This window comes from Cebus imitator, unplaced genomic scaffold, assembly GCF_001604975.1.
Source record: "Cebus imitator isolate Cc_AM_T3 unplaced genomic scaffold, Cebus_imitator-1.0 Scaffold180, whole genome shotgun sequence".
NCBI classification, from domain to species: Eukaryota; Metazoa; Chordata; class Mammalia; order Primates; family Cebidae; genus Cebus; species Cebus imitator.
Window position 1 is genome coordinate 2,912,078 of NW_016107495.1, and position 14,450 is coordinate 2,926,527.

The 14,450-nt window shown below is 41.4% G+C and overlaps 1 protein-coding gene across 2 annotated transcripts in view; it reads right to left on the bottom strand.

Moving 5' to 3' along the window:
* Positions 1–14,450, bottom strand: part of ALK (ALK receptor tyrosine kinase) — a 755,264-nt gene that overhangs the window by 7,671 nt on the left and 733,143 nt on the right. For both annotated transcript variants that reach the window (XM_017545664.2, XM_037744648.1), the window contains 3 exons: positions 12,368–12,469; positions 3,269–3,403; positions 2,487–2,577 (listed from right to left, as the gene is read on the bottom strand). In XM_017545664.2, coding sequence (XP_017401153.1) covers positions 2,487–2,577; positions 3,269–3,403; positions 12,368–12,469 — 328 coding nt within the window. The remainder of the gene's footprint in view (positions 1–2,486; positions 2,578–3,268; positions 3,404–12,367; positions 12,470–14,450) is intronic.

Sequence of the window (14,450 nt, forward strand, 5' to 3'; positions counted from 1 at the left end):
AAAAAAAAAAAAAAAAAAAGCCTATGTGTTTGACTTAAAAAGTGGTGGGCGGGGGAGGAGGAGAGGAGGCACGTGCCATGTTGGCTTACGGGGTTTATTTTTTGTTCTCTTCCTAGCTACCTTCCATTTCCATTTGGGTACTCTACACTTGATTATAACTTTTCCTGTGCCACATCATCACATGTACATCTACCATAATGCAGGATTTAAAAAATTTTGGGACAGTCTTGCTTGGTCACCCAGGCTGAAGTGCAGTGGTGCAATCTCGGCTCACTGCAACCTCTGCCTCCTGAGTTCAAGCCATTCTCCTGCCTCAGCCTCCTGAGTAGCTGGGATTACTGGACCCCACCCACTAATTTGTGTATTTTTGGTAGAGACTGGGTTTCACCATGTTGGCCAGGCTGGTGTTGAACTCCTGACCTCAGGTGTTGCACCTGCCTCGAACCTCCCAGGGTGCTGGGATTATAGGCAGGAACCACCACCACACGGAGCCTACAGGGGTTCTTTAACTAGTTTAAATGTGAAGGATCCTTTGTGCAACCCAGGAAATGCTGAAGTGCTTTGAGGAAAACCATTTATAAAAACTTTGTGCTAGATCATTTTCACGGTAATAGATTGTAACATAGAAGAATAGAAGCAGTTGCCAGAAGTTTAAGGAAAGTTTGTGGAAGAAAAATTACATTTGGAGAAAGTCATTAATATTTTATGCAAATTGAGAAAAGACCCTTATTACCTGAGTAACAGAAAAACACATTAATGTTCATGATTAAAATAGTTTAAAAATAAAAACTACCTTTGACTCATTAAAAAGTTCTTTAGTTCCTTGTTTTTTAGTAATTTATATAGTGAATAATTTAAAATATGCTTGTGTAAAATTGCCTTCTTTTAAGAAGGATATTATATACTCCTATACACTCAAAAATACTAAGAAGGTATGTAAGTTTAAGTGGGTGTATTCCATTCATATGACAACAAAATAACCTAATGTCATTAAATAAAGTTCTCTGAAAGAACCCCCCAAAACTTGCCATAGGAAGTCTATATAGATAAAAATGTCAGCTCACCCACCTGAGCTGGAAGGAATAAGAGGATGGAGTAGTGAGGCTGGAAAATGACTACGGTTTGAAAAATGTGTCTGTCTTTGGTCACAAAGAGGAGGAGGGGATTTCAAGAAATAGTGGGTAGGCCAGGCGCAGTGGCTCACACTTGGAATCCCAGCACTTTGGGAGGCCAAAGCGCGCAGATCACTTGAGGTCAGGTGTTTGAGAGCAGCCTGGCCAACATGGCAAAACCCTGTCTCTACTAAAAATACACAAAATTAGCTGGGTATGGTGACCCTTGCCTGTAATCCCGGTTATTCAGGAGGCTGAGGCAGGAGAATCACCTGAACCCAGGAGGTGGATGTCGCAGTAAGCCAAGATGGTGCCACTGCACTCCAATCTGGGTGACAGAGCAAGACTCCATCCCAAAAATAAAATAAATAGATATTGGTTTATCGACTCTTCTAAAAGATTCTCAGAGTGAGATGTCCTGGCAGAATGAGAGCTGAGAGAGGGAAAGCAAGCGGGTACAGGGAAGAGATGACTGTACAGAACAAAGGCCTGGTGATGCCGGCAGCCAGGCTGCCCTTGAAGGGGAGGTGAGCACGGGAAGGTAGGTGGGAAGAAATGGCTGCAGAGGCAGAGAAGTTTGTATGAGAGGCAGGGGGGAAACAAGGGCATTCTCATATGATAATCTCTACCCTCTTGGTGAGGGAGGACGCATAGCTGTCTACTGAAAATGAGGGAGAGAAAGAAGTCAACATTTAGAGTCATTACTAAAGGAATGGGGGAGGGATCTGTATAGGAACCCACAGGATTGCTAGAAAAATGTCTGACTTGGACAACCTCTTCAAGCCTTAACTCCTCATCTATAAGGTGGGGATATTTTGCATTCCTCAGTAAGGATAAAACAAAATACGCACAAAGTGAATTGTGCAGTATGAATGATACGCAAGTATTACTGATGTTAAAATTTCTTCAGACTACTTTGAAATTTCATTCCCTTAATCCTCCTGACCTATATAATTGGGGATATATATATATATATATATATGCAGTTAATTATTTCATATGTTATTTCTCTAGCCAGGCTCTCAACTATTTGAGAGCAGATGTGTTCCACACTTCTGCGAAGCTTCAATTTTGACTAACAGAACTTTAGGCCCCCAGAAGGGACTTGGTAAATTCTTGTGGACTGGATTGATTCCCGAGTCTTACTGTGTGTCTGGCACTGTGTCGTGTGCTGGTGAAGTTACTAGTACTTATTTTACAAAATGGGCAAATGGAGACACCAATCATTTCATTTTAGAGAACATTAATATTCACTCTCATGGACATAAATCTTCTACTCTGATTAGCTCGGCCTATTTCATATTTTGGTATTTGCCATCTTTAAGGCTTTTTCATATAGACTAAACGTTGGTCAAGAGGAGAAAATGTTTCTACCTGGGTGCAGTATTCAATCCTCTCCAAAATGATGGCGAAGTTGGGCCTGTCTTCAGGCTGATGTTGCCAGCACTGAGTCATTATCCGGTATCTGAAAGAATAATCACATGAATTAAAATCAGGAGAAGCACAAGGATGAAACATATATTTTCTCCCAGCCCTTTTCAAAATGAGACCACGGTTGCATGGATAATTTGAGGGTGGGAACTCATGTAGGCCCCATGTGCTTGGCATATGCTGCCCCCTGCTGATAGGTTAAGGAAGAGTGCGCAGGTGTACAGGTGTCTAACACAGACATGCTGGTGTTTATGTGAAATACAGCTGCTTTCATTCCATTCCTGAATTGAAGCCACTTTGGGACAGAAATTCCAATTATATTTCCCATCTGCCTTGCTTGTGGGAAGGAGGTGAGGGGTGCCAGGCAGGGCAGCAGACATTGCAGGGAATGGAAATCTTTGAAAGAGACTCAGACATACGGTGTAGGGAAACGGGGGTGAGGCCTGGGACACACATTCCCAGGAAGAGCTTGGGGAATGTAGATCTGGTGAGTCCACTGCCCATAGCCAGACAATGGATGCTTTTTCTGGGATGGCATCATTGCTTTTAAGGGCCTGGGAGACCAACCCATTTCATTGAAGTCGCAGTCACATTCCCATCTTGGGGCATATTAAAGGAAGAAGCCATCTGCCCCTTCATCTTAAAGAAGCATATGTGGCTCTGGATATTTTTTGAAAAGAAAAACTGCTTAGTAACTAGTAGAAATGTTCCTAAAAGAGTCATACACAGGCCCAGGGCAGTTCTTAGGTGGGTCCATCCGGCCTCCACTGGTGACGAACTCCAGAACTTCCTGGTTGCTTTTGCTGGGGTATGGCATATATCCCAGAGAAAATATTTCCCACAGGAGCACTCCGAAGGACCTGGGCACGAGACAGAGGACATGGAGATGGATATAGACACACCCACCCACACTCACAGACATACAGACATACAATTTCAACCCTTTTTTTTTCTCCCATTATACCCTTTTCCATAATAGAGAACTCTTAAAATGTAGAAACATTGAAAAAACGAGAAAATACCTGTGATGCTCCCTTAAAAGACTACCACTATTAATTTTTAAGTCATTTCTGTGCTTAGACTTTTTTCACTTAGTTGCAGTTATATTCAATATGCAATTTTGAACCTCGATTTTTCTGCACATTTCATTATAGTATAAATATTTTCCATGCCAGTGCATTTTGTAAATAACATTTGGAGTGGCTAGTGGCTACAGAGCATTCCGTTGAGTAGTTGGTTTGCCTTATTTCCACATTGCTTTCAATTTTCAAAATATTTAAAATACTATGGACCTCTCTGTGCATTTTTTAAAAAGGAATATTTCCTTAGGACAAATTCTCTGAATTACTAGATTAGGATGTCCAGCCAACTGATTCCATAGTCTTTCAATTCTCTGAGCTTCAGTTTCATATATCAGATGCCCACTCATGTGCTTCATTGGCCTATTTTAATAGGCAACTCAAATTTAGCATGCCCAAACGGAACTCTTTCTGTACCTACACTATCTCCTCCTTCATTCTTTTCCAGCTCAGCAGCACCTCTGGTTATGCATTTGTTCAAGCCCAAAACCCAGGAGTTGTCCTTGATTCCATTCTCCCACACCCCTCCACTTCCCATCCAACAGTCAGCAGTCCTGTTAACTCTGCTTTCAAGACAGAACTTGAATCTGGATAGGATAATCTAGTAATTCAGGATAATTACAGAATGAAAATGTAGGATAATTCTAGTAAAATAACTAGATCAAAATAATGTGAATATTGACAACTTCTTGGTACTTATTGTCTATTTGGTTTCTAAATGTGTTACTCTATTCATCTATCAGCATCATGTAAAAGCGTGGTAGACACCCTCACAGCATTGGGTATTCTTAATAATGACAACTTTTGCAGATTTTAAGGCAAAAAATGGCAGAATATTTTAAATTATGTTTATTGACGTGATAATTAACATGGTTGAATGTTTTCCCAAGTGTTTATTAATTAAGTTCCCTTTGTTGTCCTGCAAATTGCCCACTTTTATCTGCTGGGACAAATTGGAATTTATCAGTTTTCTTTTCGATTTGTCAGCACTCTTTGTATGTCAGAGATGTTAACCTTTTATTAAAAAATTTAAATAATTGCTTTTCTTTTCTTTTTTTGAGACAGATTCTTACTCTGTTGCCCAGGCTGGAATGCAGTGGCGCCATCTTGGCTTACTGCAACCTCCACCTTCCAGGTTCAAGAGATTCTCCTGCCTCAGCCTCCCGAGCAGCTGGGATTACAGGCGCCCACCACAACACCTGGCTAGTCTTTGTATTTTTAGTAGAGACAGGGTTTCACCATGTTGGCCAGGCTGGTCTTGAACTCCTGACCTCAGGTGATCCACCCACTTCGGCCTCCCAAAGTACTGGGATAATAGGCATGAGCCACCACCCCTGGCCTTATTAGTTGCTTTCTAATGCTACTTTTTAGCATACCAAAGATTTTTATTTTTAGATAGTCAAACCTATTTTTTGAATGTCATGATTTCCTCTATTTATTTTATAGTTATACAATCTTCCCTTCACCAAAGATTAGATCAATATTTGCTATCTTCTTCTAGTTTGTGTTTGTTTTTCCTCTCTTCTTAAATCTGGTTGGAATTTAATTTGGTGTCTAGTGTGAGGTAAGGACCTAAATTGATTTGCTTTCCAAATAACTACTCTTCCAACACTATGCATGAGATAATTTCCTCTTTACCCATTGACTTGTGATTAAAAACAGGCCTGTTTCTGGCTATATTTCCACTTCATCTATTTGTCTGCTTCTTGCATTGATATCATTCTGTTTTACTTTTTGTGTATTTAATATCTGATAGGGCATTTTTCTCTATTTCTCTTTAAAAAAATATCTGATTTCTATTTGTTGTTTTAAATAACCTTTATGAGATGAACTCTTCATGTTCTAACAGAATCACCTTTTGTATTTTGTAAAAAAAAAAAAAACCTTAAACCACGACTCTAATGATCAGCTTTTTGACAAAGCCTATCTTTTACTGTCTGGTTGTAGTTTTCTAAGGTTAGCAAATACTACCACAAAAATTGTAGAAAACTATAGTGTCTCCACCCTCTAAGAAGCATGACGTGCTTTTATTGTCATCTTTGTGAAATGTCAAACACTCTTGTGAGAAGGGTTGGGCAGATATTTTCCACATTTTTCAGGTAAGAAAGTTGAAGCAAAGGTTTTTATACAACTCATCTGGGACAGACTGGAATATATTACTAGATCTCTTGATTTTGCTACCTACAAATTGCCTGCCACGTATATTATTCCTTTCTGTTTGACGGTCTTCTCTTCAAGGCAAAACTAGGCAAAATCAAATGGGCAAGAAACTGGCAATAAGGCCTAAAGAGTTATAGCTATATTTTTTCTGCTTTTCTAGAGAGATATAGGCTATAGTATCCTTTGAGAGCACAACAGAACTGCACATGGAGATTTATTTTCTTAGTTTAGAGTTCAAGAGAGCAAGAAGTGGTACTGGTCATAGAATTTTGATAATTTCTGGCAAGTAGGATTGTCATATTTGCAAATAACAATGCCAGACACCTAGTTAAATTTGAGTTCCAGATAAGCAACAAATAATTTTTTTAGTATATGTATGCTCCAATATTTATATTAAAAAACTGTTTACTGTGCATCTGAAATTCAATTTAACTGCCACTTTATAGTTTATCTATAAACTATAAACTATTTGCCCTACAGATAGGGCAAATCTGTATTTTGTATGCCACTTGGCTCTTTCATCACCTATAAGCCTGTCCTAAATAGGAGTGACAATGCCCAAAGCTTTGTACTAGAGCATTTAAAAATCAAATAAAGAGAAATATATATATATTAAAACTTCACTTCTTTTGATATTAAACTTGCTCTGCCTGAAATGATAGAAGTAGCATACATTATTGCTGATTAAACTGTTAAACATTTGAATCAATAAAGATAACAATCTGATAAAAAGATTTTAAAATAAGCTGCTCTGTATCAGCCTTTAAAAGCTACATTTTTTCTTTAATGATAACCTGAAAGGAGGTCATGATTAAAGACAACCATTGTGTAAGAGATAGTCTCCAGGTGGGATTGAGGGTGTGCTCTTAGGAAAACGGGAGCCAAAAGTTCCTATCTTTAAATGTCCATCCAGCAGATTCCAAGATCTCATGCAGTTCTCTGAGCCTCAGTTTGATGTATCAGATGCCCACTCATCAGTTTCACTGGCCTATTTTAATAGGCAACTTATATTTAATATGCCCAAACAGAACTCTTTCTGAACACACACCATCTCCTCCTTCATTCTTTCCCAATTCAGAAGCACCTCTGGTTATACATTTGTTCAAGCCTCAAACCCACAGAAGTCATCCTTGATTCTGTTATCCCATACCCCTCCACTTCCCATCCAACAGTCAGCAGTCCTGTTAACTCTACATTCAAGATAGATCTGAGGCTGGACACTGTGGCTCACACTTGTAATCCCAGCACTTTGGGAGGCTGAGGCGGGCAGATCACTTGAGGTCAGGAGTTCAAGACCAGCCTGGCCAAGATGGTGAGACACCTGTCTCTAGTAAAAATACAAAAATTAGCTGAGTGTGGTAGCACATGCCTATTATCCCAGTTACTTGGGAGGCTGAGGTGAGAGGCGGAGGTTACAGCGAGGGAGATTGCACCACTGCACTCCAGCCTGGGTGACAGCGCAAGACCCCGTCTCAAAAAAAAAAAAAAAAAAAAAGACCTTGAATCTCACTACTTTGCACTACCTCCACTGCTACCACCAAGCCACGCCCCTCTCCTCTTTCAGCTAGCAATGTGCAGGATTTTCTTAACTGGTTTCCTTCTTCACATAACCACCTCTACTATAAATTCAATGGCAGAGGGACTTTTTTTTTTTTTATAGCAAAGATTGAATTAAACTTACTAGCTTCTGCACAGCAAAAGAAACTATCATTAGAGAGAACCGGCAACCAACAGAATGGGAAAAATTTTTTGCAATCTACCCATCTGACAAAGGGCTAATATCCAGAATCTGCAAAGAACTTAAACAAATATACAAGAAAAAACCAAACAACCCCATCAAAAAGTGGGCAAAGTATATGAACAGACACTTCTTAAAAGACGACATGTATGCAGCCAACAAACATATGAAAAAAAGCTCATCATCACTGGTCATTAGAGGAATGCAAACCAAAACCACATTGAGATACCATCTCATGCCAGTTAGAATGGCAATCACTAAAAAAAATCAGGAGTAACAGATGCTGGAGAGGATGTGGAGAAATAGGAACACTTTTATACACTGTTGGTGGGAGTGTAAATTAGTTCAACCATAGATAGTGTGGAAATTCCTCAAGGATCTAGCACTAGAAATACCGTTTGACCCAGCAATCCCATTACTGAGTATATACCCAAAGGATTATAAATCATTCTGTTATAAAGATACAAATGTAACATACCCAAACGGAGCTCTTTGTGACTGCATCTCATCTCCTCCTGTGTTCACTGCAGCACTGCTCACAATAGCAAAGACTTGGAACCAACCCAAATGCCCAGCAATAATAGACTGGATAAAGAAAATGTGGCACATATACACCATAGAATACTATGCAGCCATAAAAAAGGATGAGTTCATGTCCTTTGTAGGGACATGGATGCAGCTGGAAAGCATCATTCTCAGCAAACTGACACAAGAACAGAAAGCCAAACACCGCATGTTCTCACTCATAAGTGGGTGTTGAACAATGAGAACACATGGACACAGGGAGGGTAACGTCGCTCACTGGGGCCTGTAAGGGGGTGGGGGCTAAGGGAGGGATAGCAGGGAGTGGGGGTATAGGGGAGGGATAGCAGGGGGTGGGGGGATTGGGGAGAGATAACAGGAGAAAATACCTAATGTAGGTGACAGGTGGATAGATGCGGCAAACCACCATGGCACGTGTAAACCTATGTAACAAACTTGCACGTTCTGCACATGTACCCCAGAACTTAAAGTATAATAATAAAAAAAAGCAAAGATCATATCACACTCCTGCTTACAACCCTTCAACCAGCATCCCATGGTGTTTAGAATAAAACCTGCATTCCCTCATCTGGGTTCTAAGGCTGTCTGTGTTCTGACCCGGCCAGCTGCTTCTATCTCTTCCACTCCTACTCACCCTGGACTCCCTTAGCTCCGACCACCAGGACTTGTTTTCATTCCTCAGCAAGCAAGCTAGGCTCCTTCCTACCTCTGGCTGTTCACACTGGCTTTTTCTGCAGCCTGGAAAGCCTTTCTTACAGATCTTTCCAAGGCCTGCCCTTTCTTTCAGGTATTGAAGTTACTTCCTGCAAGGAGCTTCTCCAACCCACCTTTGAAAAAAAAAAAAAAAAAAAAAAATCTGGCTCCTCCTTCTGCTTGATTGTCTTATAGCACTTCCCAATCCCTGCAGTTATGTCATTTAAGTACTTCAATTGTGAAACAATCTAACCTTTAAAAAGGAACAGAATATCTATGTATCTAGATGTTAATCTTTTGACTTATGTCAGTTCTCTCTTTCTTTATAAAGACTGAGAGACAGGGAGTCCCCACCTCCTTCTCTCCCCTCCCCTGAAGTTAGACTGTATCCCACCCTTGTATGTTTCACATTTTTAAACAATGTGTGAAAGCACAAACAATAAAGACTGTATTATGGACATTTTTATATAGTTATATATAAATGACGTCCTATTCCTTTCTGTAATTTGCTTCTTCTCCACTGAACACTGTTTTCGATATTTCTCTATGTTGATATATGAAGGTTTAGCGTTTTCTTTTATACTGCTGAATAGTTTTCCATGATATAAGTAAACCACAGTTAATTTTTCCGCCTACTAGTTGAGGGGTAGTTGGGTTGGATTTTGTTTTTGTTTTGCTTTTTCTCTGTTGCAAACAATGCTGCAAGTGAACATGTCTCCTCCCCCAAGTCTATTTGTGTCATCTTCTCTCTAATGTAGATACTTAAAAAAATAGGATTGTTGGGTCATAGGATGTGCATATGTTCAGGACAATTACTTCAGTTATTCTCTGTCTCTGGATTCCCCTGGTTGCTGGTGCTCTAACTTCACTGCATATCGGAATCATCTGTTAAAAGGCAGATTGTGGAGTCCCACCCTTAGAGTTTCTGTTGTAACAGGCCTGAGGTGGGGCCTGAGGATTTGCAGTTCCAACAAGTTCCCAGGTGGTGCTGATGGACCACACTTAGACATCCACTGGGTTAGGTTAAAACCAGATCTCACTGGTGTAAAAACAACAAAGGCTCTTGCTCTCATTATCTAACATGGTTAGAAAGGCAGCTTTGACCATCATGGCCGCATTATCTTATAGCATGATCTCAACATCAGGCTTTCAAAATGTGGAGGATCTTCATTCATTCACTGTCTTCTTAAGTTTTCTATGGTGCTGTTAACTGATTTGATGCCATTTGGATTCCTTATCTTTTATCTCTATTTTTTTTTTTTTTTTTACTATTAAATTTCTTCTTCGTGGAACTTGCAGGATCTTTATCACCATTGGCCTGAAATTTCATGAGGATGTGTCCTTTTTATCCATGGTGATTGGCACTTGAATTCTTTCATTCTGGAAATTTATGTCCTGTGCTAGGAAATCTTGAATTGTTTCTCTGATGTTTTTCTTCTCTTCACTTCCTCTGTTCCTTCTCTCTGCGGCCCCTATTTTGTCAGCTAATTGGACTTTTTGGTCTACTCCCCTTGATTTTTAAAATAAAAATTTCTTATATTTTCCTATATTTCCCATCTCTTTATAGTTTTATTTTCTGGAAGGTTTATTTAGCTTCACACTCCATCCTTTTCATTACTTTTGCATTTCTGTCATCAAATTTTTAAATAATATGATTTTTTTTTTTAGAACAGTTCAAACTTGGAAGAACCTGTGAATACAGAGAGTTCTCCTATACCTCACGCTCGGTTCCTACTGTTAGCATCACATTAGTGTGGTATACTTGTTACAATTACTGAGCCACAATTAAGGCATTACTGACCAAAACCTGTACTTTATTCAGATTTCCTTGGTTTTCACTGACTCTCCTTTTTCTAGTCCAGAATTCCACAAGGACATCACATTACATTTAGTTGTTCTGTTTCTTTAGCCTTCTCTTGACTATGACAACATCTCCGACTTTCCTTGTTTATGACCTTGACAAGGTTGAGGATCTGGTCAGGGAGTGTGTAGAATATTCCTCAATAGGGATTTGTCTGTTTTTCTCAGGATTGGACTGTGGTTATGGGATGTGGGGAGGGAGAAGACCACAAAGGTAAAGGACCATTTCCATCACATCAGGGGTACATACTGGCAACATGACCTAGCACTGTTATATTTTGAGACAGAGTTTCGCTCTTGTTGCCCAGGCTGGAGTGCAGTTGTGCAATCTCAGTTCACTACAACCTCCACCTCCCAGGTTCAAGTGTTTCTCCTGCCTCACCCTCCTGAGTAGCTGGGATTATAGACATGTGCCACCACGCCCGGCTAATTTTTGTATTTTTAGTAGAGGTGGGATTTCACCATGTTGGCCAGGATGGTCTCGAACTTCTGACCTCAGATGATCTGCCCACCTTGGCCTCCCAAAGCGCTGGGATTATAGGCATGAGCCACCATGGTCGGCCCTAGACTTATCACTGTTGAGAGTGACCTTGAGCACCTGGGTGAGGTGGTGTTTGTCAGGTCTCTCCACTCTGAGGTTTCTCTTTTCCCCTCTGCCCCAGCCTTGTACTCTTTGGAAGAAAGTGAGAACACGCAGCCCACACAGGCATCACGGTAGCCATGCCCATCTCCTTGAGGGCGCCTCTTATCACATTTGTGTTTCCTTTTCCTCCTAAAAGTATTGTTTAGAATAACCTTTTGTCCTCCATTTATGGTTGCCATAGTTTTTTTGATCTTCTGGAGTTTTAAAAAAGTTTTCCTAAACTTTTTACATGTTTCTTCTTTCAAGTTCCACATTATATGTCTGTTTTCTTCAGATTAGAATCTTTTCTCAAATGTTTGTTAATTGTTGGCTGTCTGTTAATATTTTAAGACAGGACATTAAGAAGCCAATGGAAAGTTCTGTGTAAGACATTGGCTGGTGGGCAGCCCGATTGCTTGGCTAATTTTTAAATTTTTGGTAGAGATGGGGCCTTGCTATGCTACCCAGGCTGGTCTTGAACTCCTGGGCTCAAGCAGTCCTTCTGCTTCAGCCTCCCGAAGTATTGGGATTGCAGGTGTGTGCAACTGTGCCTGGCCTACACCCCTACTCTCAATTTCTGGGCCTTTCTGGGGCTCTCAGGCAGAGGGAGCCGGCCGTGCTCCCGGGTCTGGACTGTTGGTTTAGATAGCCACGTTCTAGTCTTCTCAGTAAGGCACCACTTGTTCATGACTTCCCAGTTTCCCAAATTTTGTCATTGTTGTATACTTGCAGGGTTTAATGCAATTAAAAGACTCCATTTGTTGGCGGGTGTGTGTTTGTCCTTTGTCCTTAAACGGGTTCAATCCACCATTTAAAATTACCTGTGGCTGTTAATGTGTGGTCCTCCAGGCAGCAATGGCAGCATCACTCCAGGACTTGTTACAAACACAAATTCTCAGCTAGATTCCAGACCTTCTGAATCATAAACTCCCAGGGCAGGGTCCAATAATCTGAATTTTAACACGCCTTTATGAATTCTGATATATGCTCACATTTGAGAACCACTTTCTTGTCTTTTCCCTCCCTACTAATACAGGGGCTCCTGGCTTAAGAGTGTGGGATCGTTTGGCCCAGAAGCACCACCTTACGGCCTCAGGGAAACCTGGAGTGTGCTAGCCGAAAGACTTACCATGTGTCTGTTTTAGAAGTGAATATTCCTTCCATGAAGGCCTCTGGGGGCATCCACTTAACTGGCAGCATTGCACAGCCTCCCTTTCTGTAGTAGCTTGCCCTGTGGGGAAGAGGAGGAAAGCCAAAGTAGGATCTGGAGACAGCATTAAGCATCAGCTCTGCCGGCAAAGTTGAGAAAGTGGCAACAATAGAGTCTACCCATTAAAGGTCTGAAATTAACCAAGGGTCCTTGGCGGTTCAAGAGGAGAGCAGGGGGACACAGATCATTTAGTTAAGAACTTTGGTGTCGTTTAATAGAAGAGCAAACAGCCCACGAGAGGCACGAGGGGAATGATTGATGCAATGACTAAGATACCTGCTGGCAGATGTTTAGCTCTGCCTGTTGGGTTTTGTTTATTGTAACTCACAATGAGTAACATTACTCCAGCCTTAGAAGTATAATGTGTTCCTGATGATCTGCAGTAATGCAAGTTCCAAAATGGGAGAACTGAGAGCAGGGTTTGTGTCTTCATCATTTTGGACCCACTGATACTCACATAGTATTTAGTTTAGTGTAGGAAATCAACCAATCATCTAGACAGCTGCCTGAATGCTGCTCCCATGACATACCCAGACAAAAGATCACAGGGCTAGGCGTGGAGTTAACTTACAAGGTAGATGAATTAATTTACTAGTTTTCATCAATAATGCCATTAATGCAACGCACTGATAAAAACCAATAAATTAACTCATCTGCCTTTTAAGCCAATTGCATGTCTAGCCTGGTGTTCTCCTGTCTATGTTACAGGAGGCAGCTTCCTGCCAGCTGTCTACATTAATTAATTACTTCAATAAACATATACTGAATATTTAGTATGTGTCAGGTACTCTGCCATGTGCTGAGGACATAATAAGTCATTCACTCTCCCAAGGATATTGTTTAGCGGAAGAAATGGATATCTATGCATTGCAATATAGAACAACACATACAATAATGCAGGTGTGTGCAAGGCTCAGTGACACAAATGAAGAATTGATTCATTCTACTCGAGGCAGGAGTCAGGGACAGGGGAAGCTTCACAGAAGGGCCCTGATGGAGCTGAGTAGCAAAGATGCTCTCCCAGAAGACCATTCCTGACCTGTGCCATTGCACAAAGCACAGAGTAGGTGGGCAGTGAAGGACTGTCAGTAACTTAGGGTGGTGGAAGCCTGGCATTGGGAGCTGTCAGAACTGAGCCTGGGAAGGAAGAGTCAGATAACAGAGGGCTGAGAAGTCATGCTACAGCATTTATATTTGAAATAAGAGGCAGTCCCAGGGTATTCTGAGAAAGCAGAGGAGGGAACACTGAGCTTGCGGGTAGCATTAGAAGGTGAAGTGGAGCAGACCAGAGAAGTGTGATGGAAAGCAGTGGTAGGCGCTCCAGAGATGTCCTTCCTAACCCCGTCTTCCACGTGCTGCTGCCCCTGGTAACGTGATAACCTCAGCATGCTCGCCCCTCCGGGGACTGTTACCATGTTCAACTGAGGCCTTCAGGGTGGTGTCTGGATCAGTTCCACTCTAAAGAGTTAAAGCTCCACATAACCCTTGCTCCTTTCCCTACCCCTGTGAGTTAGGGAGGGCTCAGCCCATGCAAGGAGGAACTTGCTCAACTCACACAGCAAGTCAATGTTATACAAAAAAAAAAAAAAAAAAAAAAAAAAAAAACAACTAGGGGCAGGGAAGAGAAGAGTGAAGTAAAGCACAATTAAAGTATTAGCTTTTAAAATTGAAAAAAAAATTAATTTAAAAAATGTAGCCTTGAGAATGTGACAGGGAAAAAGAAATATGTCTGCGCTAAGTACTGAGGGGCTTTGCACTGCGCTCCATATCCCCTGCGGCGGCTAAAGCTGAGCGGTGAGCTGGGCCGCGTCCTGCCGGAGCTGCGGGGCAGGTGCCTGCGGTGATAGAAGCCACAGCCATTTAGGATTCCTGAGTGTTGCTAAGAGGAGTTGAAGGGCCGGGCGCGGTGGCTCACGCCTGTAATCCCAGCACTTTGGGAGGCCGAGGCGGGTGGATCACGAGGTCAAGAGATCGAGACCATCCTGGTCAACATGGTGAAACC